At 42.3% G+C, this 19,761-nt stretch overlaps 1 protein-coding gene across 3 annotated transcripts; it reads right to left on the reverse strand.

Annotated features, from left to right (window-relative positions):
- Positions 1-489: 489 nt before the first annotated feature.
- Positions 490-19,664, reverse strand: gramd1c (GRAM domain containing 1c). 3 transcript variants are annotated; one of them, XM_082546083.1, is made up of 18 exons: positions 19,406-19,664; positions 18,735-18,840; positions 18,303-18,426; positions 17,735-17,835; positions 17,249-17,344; positions 17,079-17,159; positions 15,252-15,370; positions 15,010-15,166; positions 14,698-14,854; positions 14,457-14,600; positions 14,232-14,350; positions 6,110-6,252; positions 4,762-4,865; positions 3,709-3,879; positions 3,234-3,300; positions 2,987-3,106; positions 2,521-2,626; positions 490-1,547 (listed from the first exon to the last, which is right to left on the reverse strand). In XM_082546083.1, the coding sequence occupies exons 2-18, from the start codon at positions 18,825-18,827 to the stop codon at positions 1,479-1,481; spliced, it is 1,971 nt and encodes a 656-aa protein (XP_082402209.1). In that variant the 5' UTR covers positions 18,828-18,840; positions 19,406-19,664; the 3' UTR covers positions 490-1,478. The 3 variants fall into 3 exon arrangements, with proteins under 3 accessions (XP_082402209.1, XP_082402207.1, XP_082402208.1); XM_082546081.1 differs by having other exon boundaries at positions 14,695-14,854; positions 19,406-19,663; XM_082546082.1 differs by having other exon boundaries at positions 14,695-14,854; positions 18,735-18,843; positions 19,406-19,663.
- Positions 19,665-19,761: the final 97 nt, after the last annotated feature.

Raw genomic sequence — 19,761 nt, forward strand, 5'->3', positions numbered from 1 at the left:
AGAGGAAATAGAATTTCCTTTGAGGATGAATTAGGACAGACTTGTGGTCAATAATTAAACACTCTCGATCATATTATGTTTCGCCTGTGACAAAATAATGGAGACACATTTGGCTTTAGTCCCATTTAATCTTTTGCTTCCCCCAGCAGAGCATCTATGCAGCTCCTACCAACACAATCTGTGTGTGTTTTGGTTTTGTTTGTTTGGGGGGGTTTTTAAAGAAAAAAAGTCTATATGGCAGTTCTGTCTTAGTTAAGTCAGATTCTTCCAAAGATAAATATCACTTTGTGCCAACACAGATCAGCCTTATACCAGGTTCCAAATCAATCACTGGTGAAACCGTTTGTTCCACTGGCACAACAAGAGAAAGCACCAAACTTGGAAATTAAGCTCATTATTTACACTGAGACATTATTTAGAAAAATCGTCATTAAGAGTTTAAATATAAACACTATTTATATTTTAAAGGTTTCCAGGAAAAGTCAAAACTTCTGGCAAAAGTAATATTTATTAAAATGATCAATGACAAGACAGCGACAACAATCAGGACCAAACACAGTCAAATTCAACGAAATTGATTTATACGTACAGGAAAATGAGAGTCTTCAAATTCAAGAATGACATGTGTAAACCTTAAGAATTAAAAAAATAAAATAAAATAGAACAAGCTTTCCTCTAGTGTTGACAGAGTGAGTTCACAGTACTGAGATAGTCCGAGCCAACACCTTCGCTGAAAGATCACCTCATCAAAAGCATTTTAAACTACAAAAATCGTACAGTTCTCTAAATTTGGATCAGTGCAGAGGAGAGGGAAAAAAAAACAAAAAAAAAAAAAAAAAAAAAACCCTGATTATACCTGAACAGGTGATGAGGATCAGTTCTGGTCTGCTTCATTTAAGGTCCAGGAGAGAACCACAGTGTAATCATTGAAATATCAGCAGGCCAGAATAACTGAAGTATACATGTACAAAATGATTCGAGACCACAGTGTGTAGATGATCCTTCAAGTCTGAGTCACTGATTAGCGGGATTTATTGGGGAGAGGAGCGTAAGTCAGCCTTACTCATAAGACTCGTGCAAAAACGTAAATGTGTGCAAAAAGCTTAAATAATATTGACTCACATCCCAAAAATAAAACTAAAGTATTCACAACAGTTCATGTGGCACAAGGCTCATTAAAATAACCATGGAAGCTGCGGGAGCTGAGTGGTCCTCTGCAGAAATCTAAACCAGACTGGTGAAACATAATCCTCCTCCCAGCAGTCAGTCCGCAGCTTAGAAAACAAACAACATCCTGGCACCTGATACCTCACCACAGGCTTCGGGATGCATAACCACGAAGAAAACACGGCATGTGCCTGGGGATGCCCACATGGCAACATCTGTGGATAGCAGAGGTATCCTCTGAGACAGTTCAGTGCTTCAGTGTCGTTTTACCCACAGGGACAGGTGCTTTGTAGTCACCAGGCGTGGCTGCGTCACTGCTGCGCTGCAGTGTGATTGGCTGTTGCAAAATTCTGTTGCAGCATCACCAGTGAAGTACGAAGCTGCAAGGAGAACACGTACAAGACCAGATGAACACCTGTGTTAGGCTTTGAGCTAACATAACAGACTGCCTGCCGCCCCCCCCCCAAAAAAAAAGAAAAAAAAAAAAACAGATGTGTTCATATTTCTTCCAACTCTTTAGGTTTATGGAGCCTAAATGTGAATCACTCTAAAAAGCTGTGTAAATCACAAGAGTGCCATGATATTAAAACTGTTCTATATTGTGTAAGTCTGCATTTAATGGAAGGAACAAAGACAACATTTATTTACATTTCTTAATACAGGACAAGATATGTTCAAGAGATCAGGCCATCCTTGTCAGATTCTTTAATTTTATAATGCTCCACATATTTTCGACGTCTGGAGTGAGAGCAGGCAAAGAGCTGCAGTCTCTCTGCTAGAATATCTGCAGAAAGTGGTTTGCTTATCCTGCTCATTTAGCAATATTGGTGCCTTCACAGATGGCCATAATTAATTACTCTTATCTCAACTCCACCACTATATATAGCTATTTAAATGTTTGAAGTTCTCACAAATTTAAAAAAAAAAAAAAGCATATGTTTAGTAAACATGAATCCAAATGTCAGTCTGCCATTTTTCAGGATTTTGGTGCCGTATTGTTTGCAAAGATACGGGAGAACTGCAGTCAGGCTGAAAGACAACACTAAGAAACAGATAATTCCTTTCTTTCCTTACTCGTGCCAATGCCACGATGCTCTGCACTTTAACACAAGCACATGCTTTGCAATTTAAAACAGACCCCATCACAACAGAAACTCATTGAACTATATAAATGTCAGCTGTTAAATGTGCAGTTCAGTCTTGTCACTCAGGATTTTGAGTAAGTCACTGACAGGAAAAAAGGCCTTCGTAATATGCAAAAATGAGCAAATCAAACCAAAACAGAACAAATCTAAACAAAGGAAAAATATTTACATTTGATTTTGTGATGAACTGGTCTTTTAAACAACCTACCTGTTCTAAGAGGTTAATGGAGTCCTGAAGTACATTTTTGAGTAAGCGCAGCTCCTCTGGAGACCTCAACGCTGCTCCCAGTTTGGATCCATACTCAGCAGCTAAGCTGTTAAATAAAAAAGGAATTCATTCTCATGTGTAAGGTATTTTTGCTACAGAAGAACCAGAAACGGAAACGAAGTGAAGAATGTGAAAGAAGGCCACTGATGTCACTTACATAACACCAAAAATTCACAGAAGCAGACAGTTTGAACACTGAGTCATTAAAACAAGAGCTCTCTTGTGCTGTATGTGGGTTGCTTAAACGGCCAGACAAAACTGGAGGAAGACGAACCCCTTCCTCTCGTCCACCCACACTAAGACTTCTGCTTTCTGAGAGCTTGTGGCAACAGCTATTACAGGTACCATCTATGAACAGTCCTCGGTTATACGCAGGTCACAAAGAAGCAGTGGGAAGTCAACTGACCTGGCCTCGCTCCTCTCCCTCAGGCGATGCTTTGTAGTCAGATACATGCGCTGGGCCACATCCTCCATGGCCCACAGCTTAAAAAACAAGCCTAGATTCAGCATTGTCAGGATCAGCAGACTGTAAAAAAGGCAGAAGGTATTGAGTAATCTGACCAACAGAGCAGGCAGGCGGAAGTGACTAAAACTTTTTTTTTTGTAAGTCAAAACAAACAGTTATCTTTCTGTGTGTGTGTGTGGTAACTTACACCACACTCATCCCAGCCACTATCGTTGTGACATTCCATCGATACGGACCTTTCATATCTACAGGGCCTGAAATACAGCAGCAAACATCAACACAACAGTTTTTGACTAGCAGTCCTATGAGGATAATATTGCACTCAGAGCACGTCGCATTTGTCAAGACATTTCCTCTTAATGACAAGCAGTTTTTTGCTTGAGGTATAAAAGTTGCTGTTCTCTGAGCGTGTCAAAAGATTGTACCATAACTCTACTTAAGATGACACAGTTATAACAGGTTTGAGTCTTTCCTATTCAAAGTGTACAGTAAAAAGTGTATTAAATGTCTAAGCCCACATTAAGGATTACTTGAATCCAGTTTAGGCCATTACAATGAAAATATCAACTTTAAGTGTTTAATTCAAAGCCAAGCACAGTTATAATGATCCCACCACCCCATTTTCATAAACTGTAGTTTCATTATTAAAAAGGCGTCAGTACCCATGTTGCCTTCTCTGTGCTGCTCAGCGTCGTGCCTATACTGCTTTTTGGGCTTTGAATGCTCTGCCAGAGTCCGGCTGTAAGTCCGCCTCCTCCTGCGAAGCCCACCCATCTTCCCCGCCTCTCCACCTCCTTGGTTCATCTCTGCTTCCTCCTCCAGCAGTTCTGCTTCTGTGTTGTGTAATCACAGGGCAAAACCAAAAAATATATATAAATAAAAGGAAACAGGTGGGTTAACTCAGCAAAAGCAAAAGTAATCAGCATGAACGGCCTGGCCCGTTTATGGTCATGCCAAAACATCTCAACACTGTATTTTCCCAAATGTTTTTTGGCAGGTATGAGATGTGCGTATGTGTCATTTGTGGTCAGCAGTGGTTTTCTTCTTGGAACGCCGTTCATGTATGCCATTCTGCCCCCAGTCTCCTTATTGTTAAATCATAAACTCTTAACCTTAACTGAAACGAGTGAGGCCTGCTGTTCTTTTACATGATATTACAGGTTCTTGTGTGACTTGGATGAGTTGTCAATTTAAGTCAGTTAAATTGTCTTTTTTTTTTTTTTTTTTTTAAATAGTTTTTATCATTAACTCTGTTTCCCTGGGTCTTTTTTCTCCGTGTGTTATAAATAAATCTTTTTTGGAACCAGTACTGGTCTTATTTTGTTGTATTTATCCACGACACCTTAAAAGCCGGTCTGCAAAAATATTGTCGGACATAAACCGGTCCGTGGTGCAAAAAAAAGGCCTCCGATTTAAGTTATCTAATTAACTTTGGTAGGCCAGCCCCTCCTGTGAAGGTTCACCACTGGTCCAAGTTTTCTCTATTAGTGGGTAAGGGTGGTCCACTGGAGTCCCAAGGCCTTAGAAATGCCTTTATAATAGTTTCCAGACTGATAGATGTCTGCGACTTTGTTTCTCATCAGTTTCTTTAGATGGTGCGTGTTGGAGCCTTCGTTCATATCAGATCAGGGAAAAGAAAATCACAGGCTGAAGAAAGGAGACAGGCAAGTGCCCTCTTCTCCCTCCACAGCGTGGAGATGAAGCCGTCTACTCACCCAGATGCCGGAAATTCTCTTCTATGCCGCTCCAGGAGTTTTTGGTAATAAAGGACTTCACGAGGCCCCATGGCTGCTTCTTGTACTTTACATCGGTATACACCCTGATAATGTGACAGAGTAAAATCCAGTTAAGGAGAATAAAAGTAAAAGTCAGACTCACTGATAACATGGTTAACTACACAAATAATGTGTGATGAAGATATACTTTGCATCAAATTAAACAAAGCCTCTGCATTAGCCTTGCTTGCTCGACCCGGTGCTCAAATCAGGAACCAGTATTTAGACAAACCCGTGAAATACTGGGAGATAATGGCGTGTTCCGAAGAGACCAAATCTGAACTCTTTGGATGGCACAATACACGCCATGTTTGGAGTTCAAAAGGCACTCCATATCACCCCAAAACTAGCAGTGAAGTTTGGAAGTGGGAACATCATGGTGTGGGGCTGTTTTTCCAGCATGTGGCACTGGCACGCTTCATATAATTAAAAAGGAAGGATGAACAGAAAAATGTGCAAAGACATTCTTGAGTAAGATCTGCTGCCATCTAGCAGGATGAAGACGATGAAATGAGACAGATCCAAACACACTGCCAGGGAAACTAGGTTGGTTTCAGAGAAAGAAAATACAGCTGCTAGAATGGCCCGGCCAATCACCTGACCTGAATTCAATTGAAAGATCTACGGAAAGGACTAGGAGGTCAGAGTTCATAGATGAGGCCAACACAACCTCCAGGATTTAAAGACTGTAGAAGAATGAGCCAAAAAAATAAATAATTAAAAAAAAAAAAAAAAAAAAAAAAAATCACATTTGAGCACCTGCCAAGGAGTCACAAAATCACATCTTAGCAAGTTGCTAATGTAATGCAGGACTAACACAGAGAGGGACGACCTTTAATGCTCACATCCACAGTTAACCACCAGTTAACACCATTAATGTTCTGGGACGAAACTGGAGAATCCAGAACCCTGTGAGGTGACCATCCTAACCACTGCACTACTCTGTGCCTAAATGTAAAATGGTTATGTGCAGACAACACTGGTTCATCCACTGAGTTAGCCCAGCCCCCCCCAAGCTTGAAGAAATTATAGGTCTTTGTTAAGTGACTAAAAAAATGCAATCAGGTAGAGTATAAAGTCTGTAGAGATACTGACTCATAATATAAAGACATGAAAGGTGGGTGAAGGTTTTTACATGGCGCAGTATCTAATTAGGATATAACTGTGCATTTACCACTTAATAAATGTTAAAATTGCTAGTTTTGTACAGTTTAATATGAAGTACACCTAGCTTTGTCTAAGTGTAGTGCCAAATAAACCAGACCCAGAAAAAAAGTTGACACTTTACCTTAGTCGACATTTCCTTTTAGAGTTACTCATGATGTAGTAGCGGGTTTGAGTGTAGAAGTAGTCATGATAGGGAACGTCATGTGTGTACACCTCCGAGTTTATGAGGTAATATTGACCATCCCTAGATTCTTTGTACAGCGTCTGACAGATAATAAAGTACAAATAAGCAGCCAGGCGTAGTTCAAACAACATTAACATATATGTAAATGCTGTTAAAATGTTAAGTTACATAATTTCATGAATATATATAGTTTGCGTTGAAATGTCTTTATTTGAAATGTACATGTGTAAGGTGAGAGCTAGTGTCTCGTGAGAATACCCTTAACGAGAGCACACGAGACTTTTCATGGACTGCGAGGGAGCAGATGTCTCTCATGAAGCGATTTAAGCTAAAAGTTTACTAAAAGAAAGGGCAATACAAGGACTTAAGGACCTCTTTTCAGGACAAGCAGCCAACGAGGTATTTGTCATTTGAGAAATGTTTTTTATTTGTGTTTGGACTTAATATGTGTACTGTAAAGTTGCTAATTGTTTGTACTGTTCGCTCGTGACCAGTTCTCACGGCGTAATGGCGTAATGGCGTAATGGCGTATCGGCGTACTGGTGATGGTGAAGCTGAGGAGAGAAGGCCCAAGTAATAAACGCCCGTTTCAAAGAACCGACCTGTGTCTGTGTTGTCGTGAAGAGAGCTACAGTGAGAACTCGCCTGCTCAACACGGGTAGGAGAGGACAGGATCGCCGCGGATGACGAAACGACGCGGATCCGGTGCATCACGTCAGATAAGCAGAGTGCATAACGCATATCGGCACAGCATTAACAAGCAACGGTGGTTAGACTGAGTTAAAGCGCTAATTTTCACGTTTAAGATCAGGAGAAGCTCTACCACAAAGTGAAGTTAAGGTGGTGTGAGAAGTGGTTAAATGTGAAAATTGCAACTAAGGGACTCATCTGTTATTCTTGCTTGCTTAATGTAGAGATTAATCCAATGTGTTTGCATTTATAGTTGTTGTACATCACAAGGTTTATAGAACAAACAAGTAAATATTTAACAAGCTCACAGGTTATGAGTAATTTTGAGTTATACAAAATCTGCTGAGTTTAAAGGGCACCTTATGTGAATTTTAAAGGGGTACTATACTGATGTGAAAACTTGAAAACCTTTAGTAATGTAAATGATAAGGATTTAAGGTATTTCTAAGTACATTTACACTGTTATTGTATATTTGTGATAAGGTGATTTTTGTTGTTCTTGTCTGTTTGAAACTTAAGTTCAGTATTGAAGTCAACAGTGTGTTGGAAGACTCATACATACATTTATGAACCTTAATTCAAATTAAGTTTATTGCAACTTTCACTTACACATAGTCCAGAAGAAATCTAGTTGAAGTTTAATAGCTGCACAATCACACTGCTATAATCTCAACATGTCTAACATAAGCAGAGAGACCTGCCATAAAGATGCTGAACAATCCGCTCAAGCTGAAGCTACTGTCACTGAATCTGCAGCAGAACTAGAGGGGCTTCGAAGAAGTGAGAGGGCGCGTACCCTAACAGAAAGGGGAAGAGCATACCAAGATGAGAGACTGAAGCACATTCAACGCAAATACAAAATCATCTATGAGAAGTGGAGGTGTCATGCACGAATAGGCAAAGAGTTATTAAGTGGTGATGCTTCTAAGGATGAGTTAACTGAGCTTATTGAGAACATCAAAAGCACCTGTTCTGATGTAAAGGTGGTTTATGAGGAGCTGCGTCAAGCGCAAACCCCTGAACCAGACCTGCGGCGCAGGGTTGATACATGCATGTCATTCTCAGAATTTATTATTCAAAGAGCAGAGAGACAGCTTAAAGGTCATGAAGCAGATAAAGATGAAGAGTCTTGGCCTGATGCTGGATCTGTTCTAGGCTCAACAGGTTCTGTTTCTAGACCACTGTCTCGTCAAGGATGTAGTTCTACCCACTCTAGCAGCCACTCTGTCAAAAGAATAGAGGCTGTAGCTGAAGCTGCTGCAACTCAGGAAGTCTTGGCAGTGTTGGAGGAGCAAGAAAGGGAAGAAACAGAACTTCAAATGTTAGAGGCTGAGAACCTAGCCAGACAGCAAGCAATCCAAGATAAACGTAGAAAACTTGCACGCCTAGAAGAAGTAAAGAAGCTAAATGCTGCTAGAGCTCGAGTGAGGGTCTATGATGAAGCTGAAGAAAACATAGAAGCAACTGATTTGTCGTATGGTAGTGAAGTACTGCCAGAGCTTAGAGTCGCTGACTCCACAGTACTTCCAGTCACAACCCATTCTCTCAATGCATCAAGTCCCCCATTTATTCCTCAATCCCTAGCAGTCACAAGTCAAGCTCCTTGTCCACAACAGCTACCTCAGTCTCCTCCAGCCTCAGTGTTGAGGCCTCAAGAGCAGAATAGCTTAGATCTAGTCAATGCACTAGTAGAAGCTATGAGTGCAAACCGGCTCCCAACACCAGAGCCTGGGGTGTTTACAGGAGATCCCTTGAAGTTCAAAGACTGGCAACTGTCCTTTGAAACATTAATAGAAAGGAAGAACATCCCAAAGAATGAAAAACTGTATTACCTAAGAAAGTACTTAGGTGGCACAGCAAAGAAGGCCGTGGAAGGATTTCTTCTATTGGGCACAGAAGCAGCATATGACTCAGCCTGGAAGCTTTTAGAGAAACGTTTCGGAGACCCATTCCTAATTGGGAAGTCACTCAGAGACAAGCTGCATGCATGGCCAAAGATAGGTTCTAAGGATGCTTGCGAGCTAAGAGAATTTGCAGACTTTCTCAAGAGCTGTGAGGCTGCCATGTCTCATGTCAAGATGCTGGAGGTCTTGAATGACTGCGTTGAGAGTCAGAGGATTCTGCTGAAATTGCCAGATTGGTTGGTTTCCAGCTGGAATCGCAAAGTGATGGAAGTCAGACAAGTGAAAGCTGAGTACCCACCATTCAAGGTGTTTGTTGACTTCCTATCAAAGGAAGCAGATCTTGCTTGCGATCCAATTTCCTCAATACAAGCACTTAAGAGTGTTGAAAGCGAGAAACCAAGGCATCTACGAAGCCAAATAGTTCAAGCAAAGACTCTGACCACAACTACAACACAGAGCAGTATTACATCATGTGTTTTCTGCAAAAGGACAGGACACATCCTAGACAAATGCCGAAGTTTCACAGAAAAGACAGTTCAGGATCGTGTTAAGTTTGTACACACAGAGAAGCTTTGCTTTGGATGTTTGAAGACCGGTCATCACTCAAGAAAATGTGATAACAAAAGCACGTGTGAGAAATGCCAAAAGAGACACCCAACATGTTTGCATGACGATAAGTTCAAGGAACGTCAAAGGCCAATCCACCTAAATGCAAGTGAAATTTCAAAGGACAAGGCAGACACCACAGAAAGGACCGCAACAGCCACTTCCAACAGAGTTATTCAAGAGGGTCTAAGCACACGAACATCTTCTATCTTGCCAGTCTGGGTGTCATCTATTAAGCAGCCAGATCAAGAACTGCTAGTTTATGCACTCTTAGACACACAGAGTGATACCACCTTCATACTAGATGAAGTAGCTCAAGGCCTGAACACAAACAGAGAGAATGTCAGTCTGCGACTGTCCACAATGTCTGCCAAGTCGACAGTTATTCCATGTCAGAAAATGACAGGTCTACAAGTGAGAGGATACAACTCAGAGAAAAGGATTCCACTACCACCTGTTTTCACAAGAGAATTTATTCCAGTAAACAGGCTGCACATTCCTACCTCTGAAACAGCTCTAAAATGGCCACATCTAGAGCAACTGTCAGAAAAGATTCCACCACAGTTGGATTGCGAAGTAGGCCTTCTTATAGGCTACAACTGTCAACGAGCCCTCCTCCCAAGAGAGATCCTGTCTGGTGACGAAAATCATCCATATGCGCAGCGGACTGATCTGGGCTGGAGCATTGTTGGTTGCTCACATTCAGCAAGCGACAACAGCGATCCAATAGGATTCAGTCATAGAATCATAGTACGACAAGTGACACCAACTGTGCATCCATCAGTTCAGCTAAAGAAGGAAGTGCACTTTGCGTGCAGGACTCAAGTCAAAGAGATCAACCCACTTGACATAATTAAGACTTTTGAATCAGATTTCACAGATCACTCAACAGATGATAATCCAGTTTCTCAGGAGGACCTCCTCTTTCTGTCTAAAGTGAAAGCTGGAATAAGACAGAAGGAAGATGGCCACTATGAACTTCCGCTTCCTTTCAAGACAGACAAACCTAATCTTCCAGACAATAAACAGTGTGCAGTTCACAGGCTCAGCTCATTAGAGCGTCGACTGAGGAGAAATGAACAATATTACACGGACTATGTCAATTTCATGAATGAAATCATAAGTAGAAGAGATGCTGAGAAGGTGCCACAGTCTGAATTAGACAACCAGCCAGCATGGTACATACCGCACCATGGTGTCTACCATCCCCACAAGCCCGGGAAGATCCGTGTGGTTTTCGATTGTTCGGCACGCTACCAAGAAACCTCTCTAAATGACCATCTCTTGACAGGTCCAGACCTGACTAACACATTAGTTGGTGTGTTGTGTCGATTTAGAAAGGGTCCTATAGCCATAATGTGCGACATCGAAAAAATGTTTCACCAGTTCCACGTTGCAAGGGAACATCAAGATTATCTCAGGTTCCTCTGGTGGGATGGAGGTGATTTGGATTCTGAACCCTCAGTGTACAGGATGAAGGTACACCTCTTTGGGGCAGCTTCATCCCCCGGTTGCTCCAACTTTGGACTGAAATACCTAGCTTCACAAGGCCAAGGCAAGTTCAGCAAAGAAGCCATTAAGTTCATCCAAAGAAGCTTCTATGTAGATGATGGCCTGACAAGTGTAAGGTCGACTGCTGAAGCTATACGCCTGGTAAAGGAATCAAGAGCTCTGTGCAAAACAGGAAATCTACGGCTACATAAGTTTGTATCCAACGATGAGAGTGTGATTGCAACAATTCCACCACAAGAATATGTTCAGACCAAAGATCTAAACATGGCTCTAGGAGAACTTCATATCGAGCGAGCACTTGGAGTTCAGTGGTGTGTTGAGGCGGATGAATTTCAGTTCAGGGTGGTGGTAAAAGAAAACCCACTGACAAGGAGAGGCGTTCTCTCAACTGTTGCCTCAGTCTATGATCCACTAGGTTTCGTGGCTCCATTCCTACTTATCGGCAAACAGATTCTTCAAACACTGTGTAGAGACAAGGTAAGCTGGGACGAACCTCTCCCCGAGCACATCCAGCCACAATGGGAGTCATGGCTCAAAGATCTGCCTCATTTGGCAGTTCTAAAGATTCCAAGAAGCTACCTTCCATCAAACTTTGGTGAAGTCTCACTATATGAGCTTCACAACTTTTCTGATGCAAGCTTCAAAGGGTATGGTGCATGCTCATACCTTAGAGCGGTGAGTGAAACAGGACAGATAAGTTGTTCACTTGTCTTGGGGAAAGCAAGAGTAGCCCCTACCAAACTAACAACCATCCCAAGGCTTGAGTTATCTTCAGCTGTGACCTCAGTCCGCATTGGTGATATCATTAGAGGCGAGCTGGAGATTGAAAATGTGCAAGAGTATTACTGGACTGACTCAAAGGTGGTCCTTGGCTATGTGAACAATGATGCTAAAAGGTTCCAAACATTCGTGGCCAACCGCATCCAGCGAATAAGATCTAGCACAAAACCTGAACAATGGCGACATGTCAACTCTGAAAACAACCCAGCTGATGGAGCCTCAAGAGGATTGACTGCAGTTCAAATGAAAGAATCTAGCTGGCTGAAAGGACCCAACTTCCTTTGGCAGCAAAATCTCCCACATGAAGTGGGAATGGTGGGAGAAGTTGAGGCTACTGATCCTGAACTTCGGAGAGCACATGTTCATGCAGTTAAAGCAAGAGAACAGAATCCAATGGTAAACCGTTTAACTAAATTTTCTGACTGGTCCAGAGTGGTGAGAGCCATTGCCAGGCTCAAGAGATTTGTCAGAGAGTTTAAGGGATTTCAGTCGAGAACTAATGAGTCGACTAATCTTGAAGAACGAAGAGAAGCAGAGATCTTCATCATCAAACTCGTACAAGAAGACGCTTTCGCTGAAGACATAAAGAAAATAAGAGGCAAGAAGGAACACACTTTGAGCAGGCACAACAGGCTACGCCAGCTGAATGCTTTCCTGGACGAAACCAATGTTCTTAGGGTGGGAGGACGGCTGTCTCAGTCAGCCTTACACCATGATGTAAAGCATCCTGCGATTCTTCCGAAAAAATCTCATGTGTCAGCTCTGCTGGTCAAACATCATCATGAGCTTATACACCATCAAGGAAGGGGCATGACCATGAACGAGTTGCGCGCAAGCGGAATATGGGTCCTAGGATGTGGAAGTGTGGTCTCCTCACACATTTACAAGTGTGTAAAATGTAGACGATACAGAAGAACAACTGAGGTTCAACAAATGGCAAATCTACCAGGAGAGAGAATTGAGACATCTCCCCCCTTTACTTATTGTGGGCTTGACTGTTTTGGCCCCTTTATTGTGAAGGAAGGAAGGAGAGAGTTGAAACGATACGGATTGTTATTCACCTGCCTATGTTCTAGAGCAGTTCACATAGAAACCCTTGACGATTTGACAACAGACGCATTCATGAATGCACTTCGATCATTCATAGCTATTCGAGGACCCGTGCGCCAGCTAAGATGTGATAGAGGCACAAACTTTGTTGGTGCTAGAAAGGAGCTTTCTGAATTGCTTGAAGGAATGGATCAAGACCGTACAAGGGCGCTTGGTTGTGAATTTGTGCTGAATGTCCCATCAGCTAGTCATATGGGAGGAGTTTGGGAACGCCAGATTCGAACAATCCGAAGCATCCTGATAGCTATGCTCGACAAGTCCGCCAGCAGACTTGACACCACAACTCTAAGAACGTTTCTGTATGAAACAATGACCATAATCAACAGCAGGCCACTAAGTGTCGAGCATCTTCACGATCCTACTGGTCCGGAACCCCTCACTCCCAACCACATTCTAACCATGAAATCATCTGTAATTCTGCCACCCCCTGGACAATTCTGCAAAGAAGATCTCTATCTGCACAAAAGGTGGAGAAGAGTACAGTTTTTGGCCAATGAATTTTGGCAACGATGGAAACGAGAATACCTGCTAAACCTCCAACAACGACAGAAATGGCAGAAGCTGTCACGAAACTTGCAACCAGATGACATTGTAATATTAAAGGATGACAGTGCACCAAGAAACCAGTGGAAGCTTGCAAGGGTTGTGGAAGCCCTGCCCAGCGCAGATGGCAAGGTGCGAAAGCTAAAGCTTCTGCTCAGTGACACTACTTTTGATAAGGGAAAACCAATCACTAAATCAGTTTTCCTTGAGAGGCCTGTTCACAAAGTAGTTACATTACTTGAGGCCACCTAAAACACACGTAAAGCTAAATGACCTACACTTAAATGTACACTCACACATCACTTCCTTATAATTTTCATTGAGGAAAATCTCTCATTTTAAGTCAATGAGTGATTTTGGTGGGAGTGTAAATGCTGTTAAAATGTTAAGTTACATAATTTCATGAATATATATAGTTTGCGTTGAAATGTCTTTATTTGAAATGTACATGTGTAAGGTGAGAGCTAGTGTCTCGTGAGAATACCCTTAACGAGAGCACACGAGACTTTTCATGGACTGCGAGGGAGCAGATGTCTCTCATGAAGCGATTTAAGCTAAAAGTTTACTAAAAGAAAGGGCAATACAAGGACTTAAGGACCTCTTTTCAGGACAAGCAGCCAACGAGGTATTTGTCATTTGAGAAATGTTTTTTATTTGTGTTTGGACTTAATATGTGTACTGTAAAGTTGCTAATTGTTTGTACTGTTCGCTCGTGACCAGTTCTCACGGCGTAATGGCGTAATGGCGTAATGGCGTATCGGCGTACTGGTGATGGTGAAGCTGAGGAGAGAAGGCCCAAGTAATAAACGCCCGTTTCAAAGAACCGACCTGTGTCTGTGTTGTCGTGAAGAGAGCTACAATATAAATTAATCAATTTGAGCTGGAAAGCGTCATTCATGCTGATGTAAACACACCTGGTACTCCGTAGCAGTGGAGAACTTCCCAATCAGAGGGTTGTTGATGGTTATTGTGTAGTTCAGACTCCGCTTCATGTTACCAGAAGAGTCTTTTTGCCAGGCAGTAGAGGTGATATCTGAGAACACAAAAGGCAACCTTGAATACTGTGCACACAAGAGCTTTTATTTGCTAGATCTGAATGAAAACTTCTCTCTTTTTTTTTTTTAAATAAAAAGCCTTACTGGTTATCTTCCGGGCATCCATAAACCTGCGCATGAAGGTGGAGTCGGTGAAGAGAATTCCAAACATATGTTTTGCACCGATGTGGAAAACCCGGTTCAAATACTGTCGACCGGACACCTGAGACAGACCAACGCGGTCCTCCACTGAGGAGAGAAAAGAGGAAGAAAGATATTAAACCACAAAAAACAAAACCACACCTTTTAAGCATGCACCAGGCCCTGAGCGGCATCTTGTCACCTTCTTCTTCGCTTTCCGAGCCGCTTTCCTCAGACATGCCGTTTTCGTTGGCGTTAAGGTCAAGAGAAAGGGAGGAGCGCTTGGAGACGCGCTCCGGGACGAGGCGGTCCAGTTGGGGAGCCGGACTGCGCCTTTGGGATGGGGTGTTACGAAAGTCCTCCTGCAAGAAGACAAGTTTTTCGTATTTTTGTTTTCCTTTGAGGTCTGTTACCATAATTGGATCTGAGGTGCAATTATGGCTAGTTTTGTCATAATTCTTGCAAAAAAAAAGATGGATATACAGTTGCAGTATTAAAAACGTGATTGCTTAAATACCAAGTTGGAAGAGCTCTGTGAGCCAATAGGGGAAGGCATTTCTTCCCCTTGAGGTGTGGAGGTGTCCAAGGGTCCATTTTCCACTTCAGGGATGCGGAGGAAAGGGGGCCGCTCTAGTCTCCCTGGACCGTCATCTCCGCCAGGCCTGGCTGTCAGGCTGCAAGCAAACAAATGGGCGACATCAGATTCTAAACATGTCATGCGGTGCGTGTGGCTGGAGATGGAGGTGTAGGTGCGTTTACCTGGTCTGCATGTTTGATTCTGCTATTATCGGTGAGCTATCCATCTCTTCATAGCTTAAGCCAAGATCAAAACCATAATGCTGCCTAACCGTCTGCCATAACTCGTGGCTGGTCAGAGACTGAAAGAGATGGGAAAAGGCAAGTCAACCATGACGTTTTGCTTGAAATGAATGACACGTGAGGTCTTTACCTAGGAGATAAGCACACAGACACACAAAGGAAGAAAAAACTCCCAAACTGATCAAGCAAACCTGCTGTATTGTCACCATGGGCGACAAACTGGCTGACCTTATCTCTCTGACCTGCATAGATACTCATCTTACACTTTGGCATTAACCCTTGGCAGACAAAGGTTCAAAAGCTTCCATACAGTGTTAATAAGCGGGACCTTCAGTTTTTAGACACAAAACAGTGTTACACAAACAAGATCTTCACTTCAAAATAGATGAACGAGATTATTGTAGACCCGTTTATTCCACTGGAAATTTACGCGTTTTTGTCGAATGAGAACGAATTATTGTTTCACGTGAAACCCACAAAAACGTTTGAGATCCGTACACGCAGGTTTTACTTACGCGTTAAAGGACAACAATCCCACAGCTGCGAGCGTTTACTGGCTCCCAGGCAGTGATCAGTGACCTGGACGCACAGCGCACCCACATTCAGGAAGTAGACAACTCAAGCGAGTCCAAGACGCGCCGCCCAGATTTGCTCCAGTGAAAAAAGGTAAATAGAAAGCTTTTTGTACCTCCCGTTCTCTTATTCGTGAAACAGCCACAGGAAGCTTCTTTATTTTTGTTAGAGTAAACCCTCTGACAGTTTCAACTTCAACACCAGCGAAGCGTCAAGTGCGACTGGAGGCCAGTCGTCAATGCAAATCAGCCGTCCTGGCCACACCTGCAGAGGTCAATGAACTTTTATATTCAGGTGTTTGCGCTGCAGATCCCAGGAGACCCACACCCACGAGAAGAGGCTGCCATAGTGCCAAGGCAGAGGCTAAAGACCGATGACGGGAGAGTCCAAAGTTCAGCGATTAACAAATTAATCAGTGCCGATACCAAAGAGCCTTGAATGGTTCTCATCTTAAACCCTATGATAACCATGCTGGTTATTTTAGTCTCAATACCCAAAACAAAGCTACTGCCTTAACCTGAGTGGAATTTTCCGCATTCATCTCACATTTGAATTAATTTGATCACTTTCAGGAAAAGGAAAAAAAAAATAGATATGACGACAATAGTTTCAATTAAAACAAACAAACAAAAAAACGTTATGACTTTGCATGTCCAGGTTTAACACAAGTGAGATATCGTTCATTTTACTATAAAAAAAAAAAATCCGGACAATACAAATAAAACTGTTCTTGTTTATTCTTATTTGTTTACCTTTACTACACAGGAACACAGGAAGTGGGTAAAAGGTGAAAGCTGACTTCCAGTGGGTTTATTTTAAAAGTACATCCCTCATTTACATGCAGGTTAACACATGTAAATAAAATAAAACCCTTGTGTCTGCTAGACTCGTGAACAAACACCGGTGCTGTGTGCAGATGGTTAACCCTACACGCAATAACTAAACAAGACTGATTACCTCAAAGGAAGACCGTTTGTGGCTGGGGTAGTGGAGCATGATATGTACTCTGAACTGATTAGATAAATGCTCCATAAAGTCACAGGACCACTGGTGTTTTTGGAGGAGTTGCGCACAGCAGTGCTTTTGGAAATGACTATAAATCATGAACTAGTGTTGGACATAGACATGAGTACTGTACCGATTGGGACAATGCGCTGTTGCAGGTAACAACAGGTGGGTGAAGCAGGGCCTTACCTTACCCAGCAGCGTGTTTTCCCACATGCGAGAAAATTCCCGGTAGCTTTTCTCTCTTGCTGAGAAGGAAGTGAAGAAGAACTGCGAGCGAAAATACAAAGAGAGAAACCGAATATAAGCAAATGTGTGTTTTTATGTTAAACCAGCTCTGAATGATTGCAGTTTGGTACCTTGTCTGTACTCGTGCAGATCTGGATGGCGTTGGGAATGAATCGAGCAGTTTTCTCTCTCGTCATATTTGTGATGTTTTTAAGTGTCAGAGTGATCTATTTGAAAATAATAATAATAATAGTGAAAGGTTAATGTGAATGCTTGAAGAACAAACATCAGTGTCATCTGTTCACCAATGCAAATATCTAATCAGCAAATCACATAGCAGCAACAGTAGATTTAAGCATATCTACTGAAATTCCAGTCAGGTGAGTGGGGGAGAAAGGTGATACAAATGACTTTGGTTGTTTATTCCAGATGGACTGGTCACAGTGTCAGAAACTGCTTATCTGCTGGGATTTTCTCCACATATCTATCATCAGTGAGTTTAACCTCTTGGGTACAGTGATACTGAGAGGTCAAACACACTGCAACTTAAGAAAACGCCAGCAAATAGTTTACACCCTCGTCCTGCTGCTCTCCATCCTTCTCTTCAGTGTTATTACCTTTGTTCCACGAAACACATTGCTGTAGAAACAGACCCAGTTCACTGAGAGGTAAATGCGTCCCTGTAGAAGTATATCCCGCTGGAGGGCACACGGATAATCTGAGGAAAAACACAGAAGAGCGCTGAAGCAGACACGCCATGCATATAAATAAATGTCTCTGACCTGTGTTTGCCGTTTTTAGGTTTCAACTGCATTTGGAATAAAGATGAGCATTTTCACAGAGAAACCTTTTTGTGAGCAGATCCTTTTTATCATTTAAAATATTGAACTTATACAAACAAACTGGTGCTGAAATGCAGTGCTCATTAAATTGTTACAACTGTGGGTTTCTGGCTGTTGCTAAAAGCTCGAGAAATGATCATTGTTTATGTGACTGGAGGTTCCTGAGCAGCTCTAACATAATAAATGATGTGCACTGTTTACAGAAATTTAATGATGCAAAGACGCCCATAGAGAATTGAATGTCATGACACAAATAAAATAAATATTATGATGCATTTGGATATAAAGAATGGAACTGATGTACACAATGAAAGACCCAACAATGGTAGCCTTTTCAACTCACCCACTAGGAGTCTCTCTGTTTCAGGCAGCTCTTTGAACAGCTTCTTAAACTCCTCGAGCCTCTGTTTGTAGGTTGGCACAGGAGGCTGAGGTGCCGCGAGGCACTGTGTCTGAACGTCAGAGCTCTGACAGAGGAACAGTTCACATTAATGACACGAGGACTTTAATGCAGAGCAAGAATTTGCGAAAGAAACAACAAAACGATGAGATCTGTAAAACCGAGATTAACATGTGTAGACAGGCATGATAAAATAAAGAACATCTCCAGATGATGAGCAGATTTATGAGCCTCAGGGAGGAAACAGCAATCACACCTTTGTGCTGGGAGGAAACATGGCCTCCCACAAGGGGGCAGTGAAAGATTTTCCATTTCACAGTTTATGGCACCGTTGAGAGCAGCAGCAGCTTTATGTTAGTTGTATTTTTTCCTTACATCTTCATCTGAGCTCCACCTCAGGTCCGGCAGTGAGGTATCATCTGTGATGTCATCACTGCCCACTCCTGACCGGTTGGATACCTGGTCCATCTGCTCTGCTGCGCTGCTTAGAAGCAAAAGTGCATTGATATATGTGGGTTTATACATTTGGCTATGCTGTAATATGCTATGTTTAAACCATTCGTGCTTTAGCGTTATCGCTTTAAACTTTGATTAGCGGGTGTCAGGACGAGGCGGAAAGCTCTTTTTGGAGGGTTGAACTCTAATAACCTGCAAAATGTCAACAAACATCAGGTCCGCTGGGGAGGTCATTATCGCTTCAACGGAACTGGTTTGACTAGAGAGCTTAGTGAGGATGTGCAGGCATGCCACTGAACAGAAACCTGCACGATCTCGTGGTAAACTGGAAAGCTTACCACGAGCTTACCTTCGGTAAAAGGGCAGGTTTTGTGGCCACAAGTTAAAAGTTGACAGCAGAAAAAAAGTCAGGACTTTAAAGCAGCCTCCCCCTTTTCCCGTTCGCCGAGATAGAGATGAGAGATGGGAGCTATCAGCTGATGTGCAGCCAAGTCAAACAGCTCAAGTTGATAAAAGACTATCAAAGATCAGATACTCTGTTATCAAGCTTATGTTTACATCTCCACGTGCTCTCTAATGAGCGCACTTACCTGTCACGTAGTGGACCCAGAATTTCTGCTATGCGTGACCGAGGTTAAAATAAATAAATAAATAAAAACGCAGCCGTTTGTCCCACACAACTCCGAGGCTCTCCCGAGTTTAAAGTGCTCTTGGCACGCCTTCCTGCAGGTGCATCTTATCCGGCCCAGGGAGCATTCCTTAAGGCAGTTGTCATCTCATTGGTGGTGACGCTCATTGGGCTTCACTCAATTACTTAAATCTTCAAAAAAGGCCCCTCCCTCCTTTTATTTTAGTAATCCTCCAGATGAAAGGTTGATTTCAATTATAGCCATTTGACTGAGTAGCGCATTGTGATTTTTTTTTAAGTATTTCATATATACCTGTT

The sequence above is a fragment of the Aulonocara stuartgranti genome, assembly GCF_965226115.1.
Source record: "Aulonocara stuartgranti genome assembly, chromosome: 9".
NCBI lineage: Eukaryota > Metazoa > Chordata > Actinopteri > Cichliformes > Cichlidae > Aulonocara > Aulonocara stuartgranti.

Excerpts from the sequence above, each read along its gene's own strand:
- gramd1c (XM_082546081.1), bottom strand. The coding sequence starts at position 18,827 with ATGGACCAGGTATCCAACCGGTCAGGAGTGGGCAGTGATGACATCACA. Across the intron at positions 18,427-18,734 it reads GGTGGAGCTCAGATGAAGAT|AGCTCTGACGTTCAGACACA; the intron begins GTAAGGAAAAAA and ends TTCCTCTGTCAG. Across the intron at positions 3,301-3,708 it reads GCACAGAGAAGGCAACATGG|GCCCTGTAGATATGAAAGGT; the intron begins GTACTGACGCCT and ends GCTGTATTTCAG.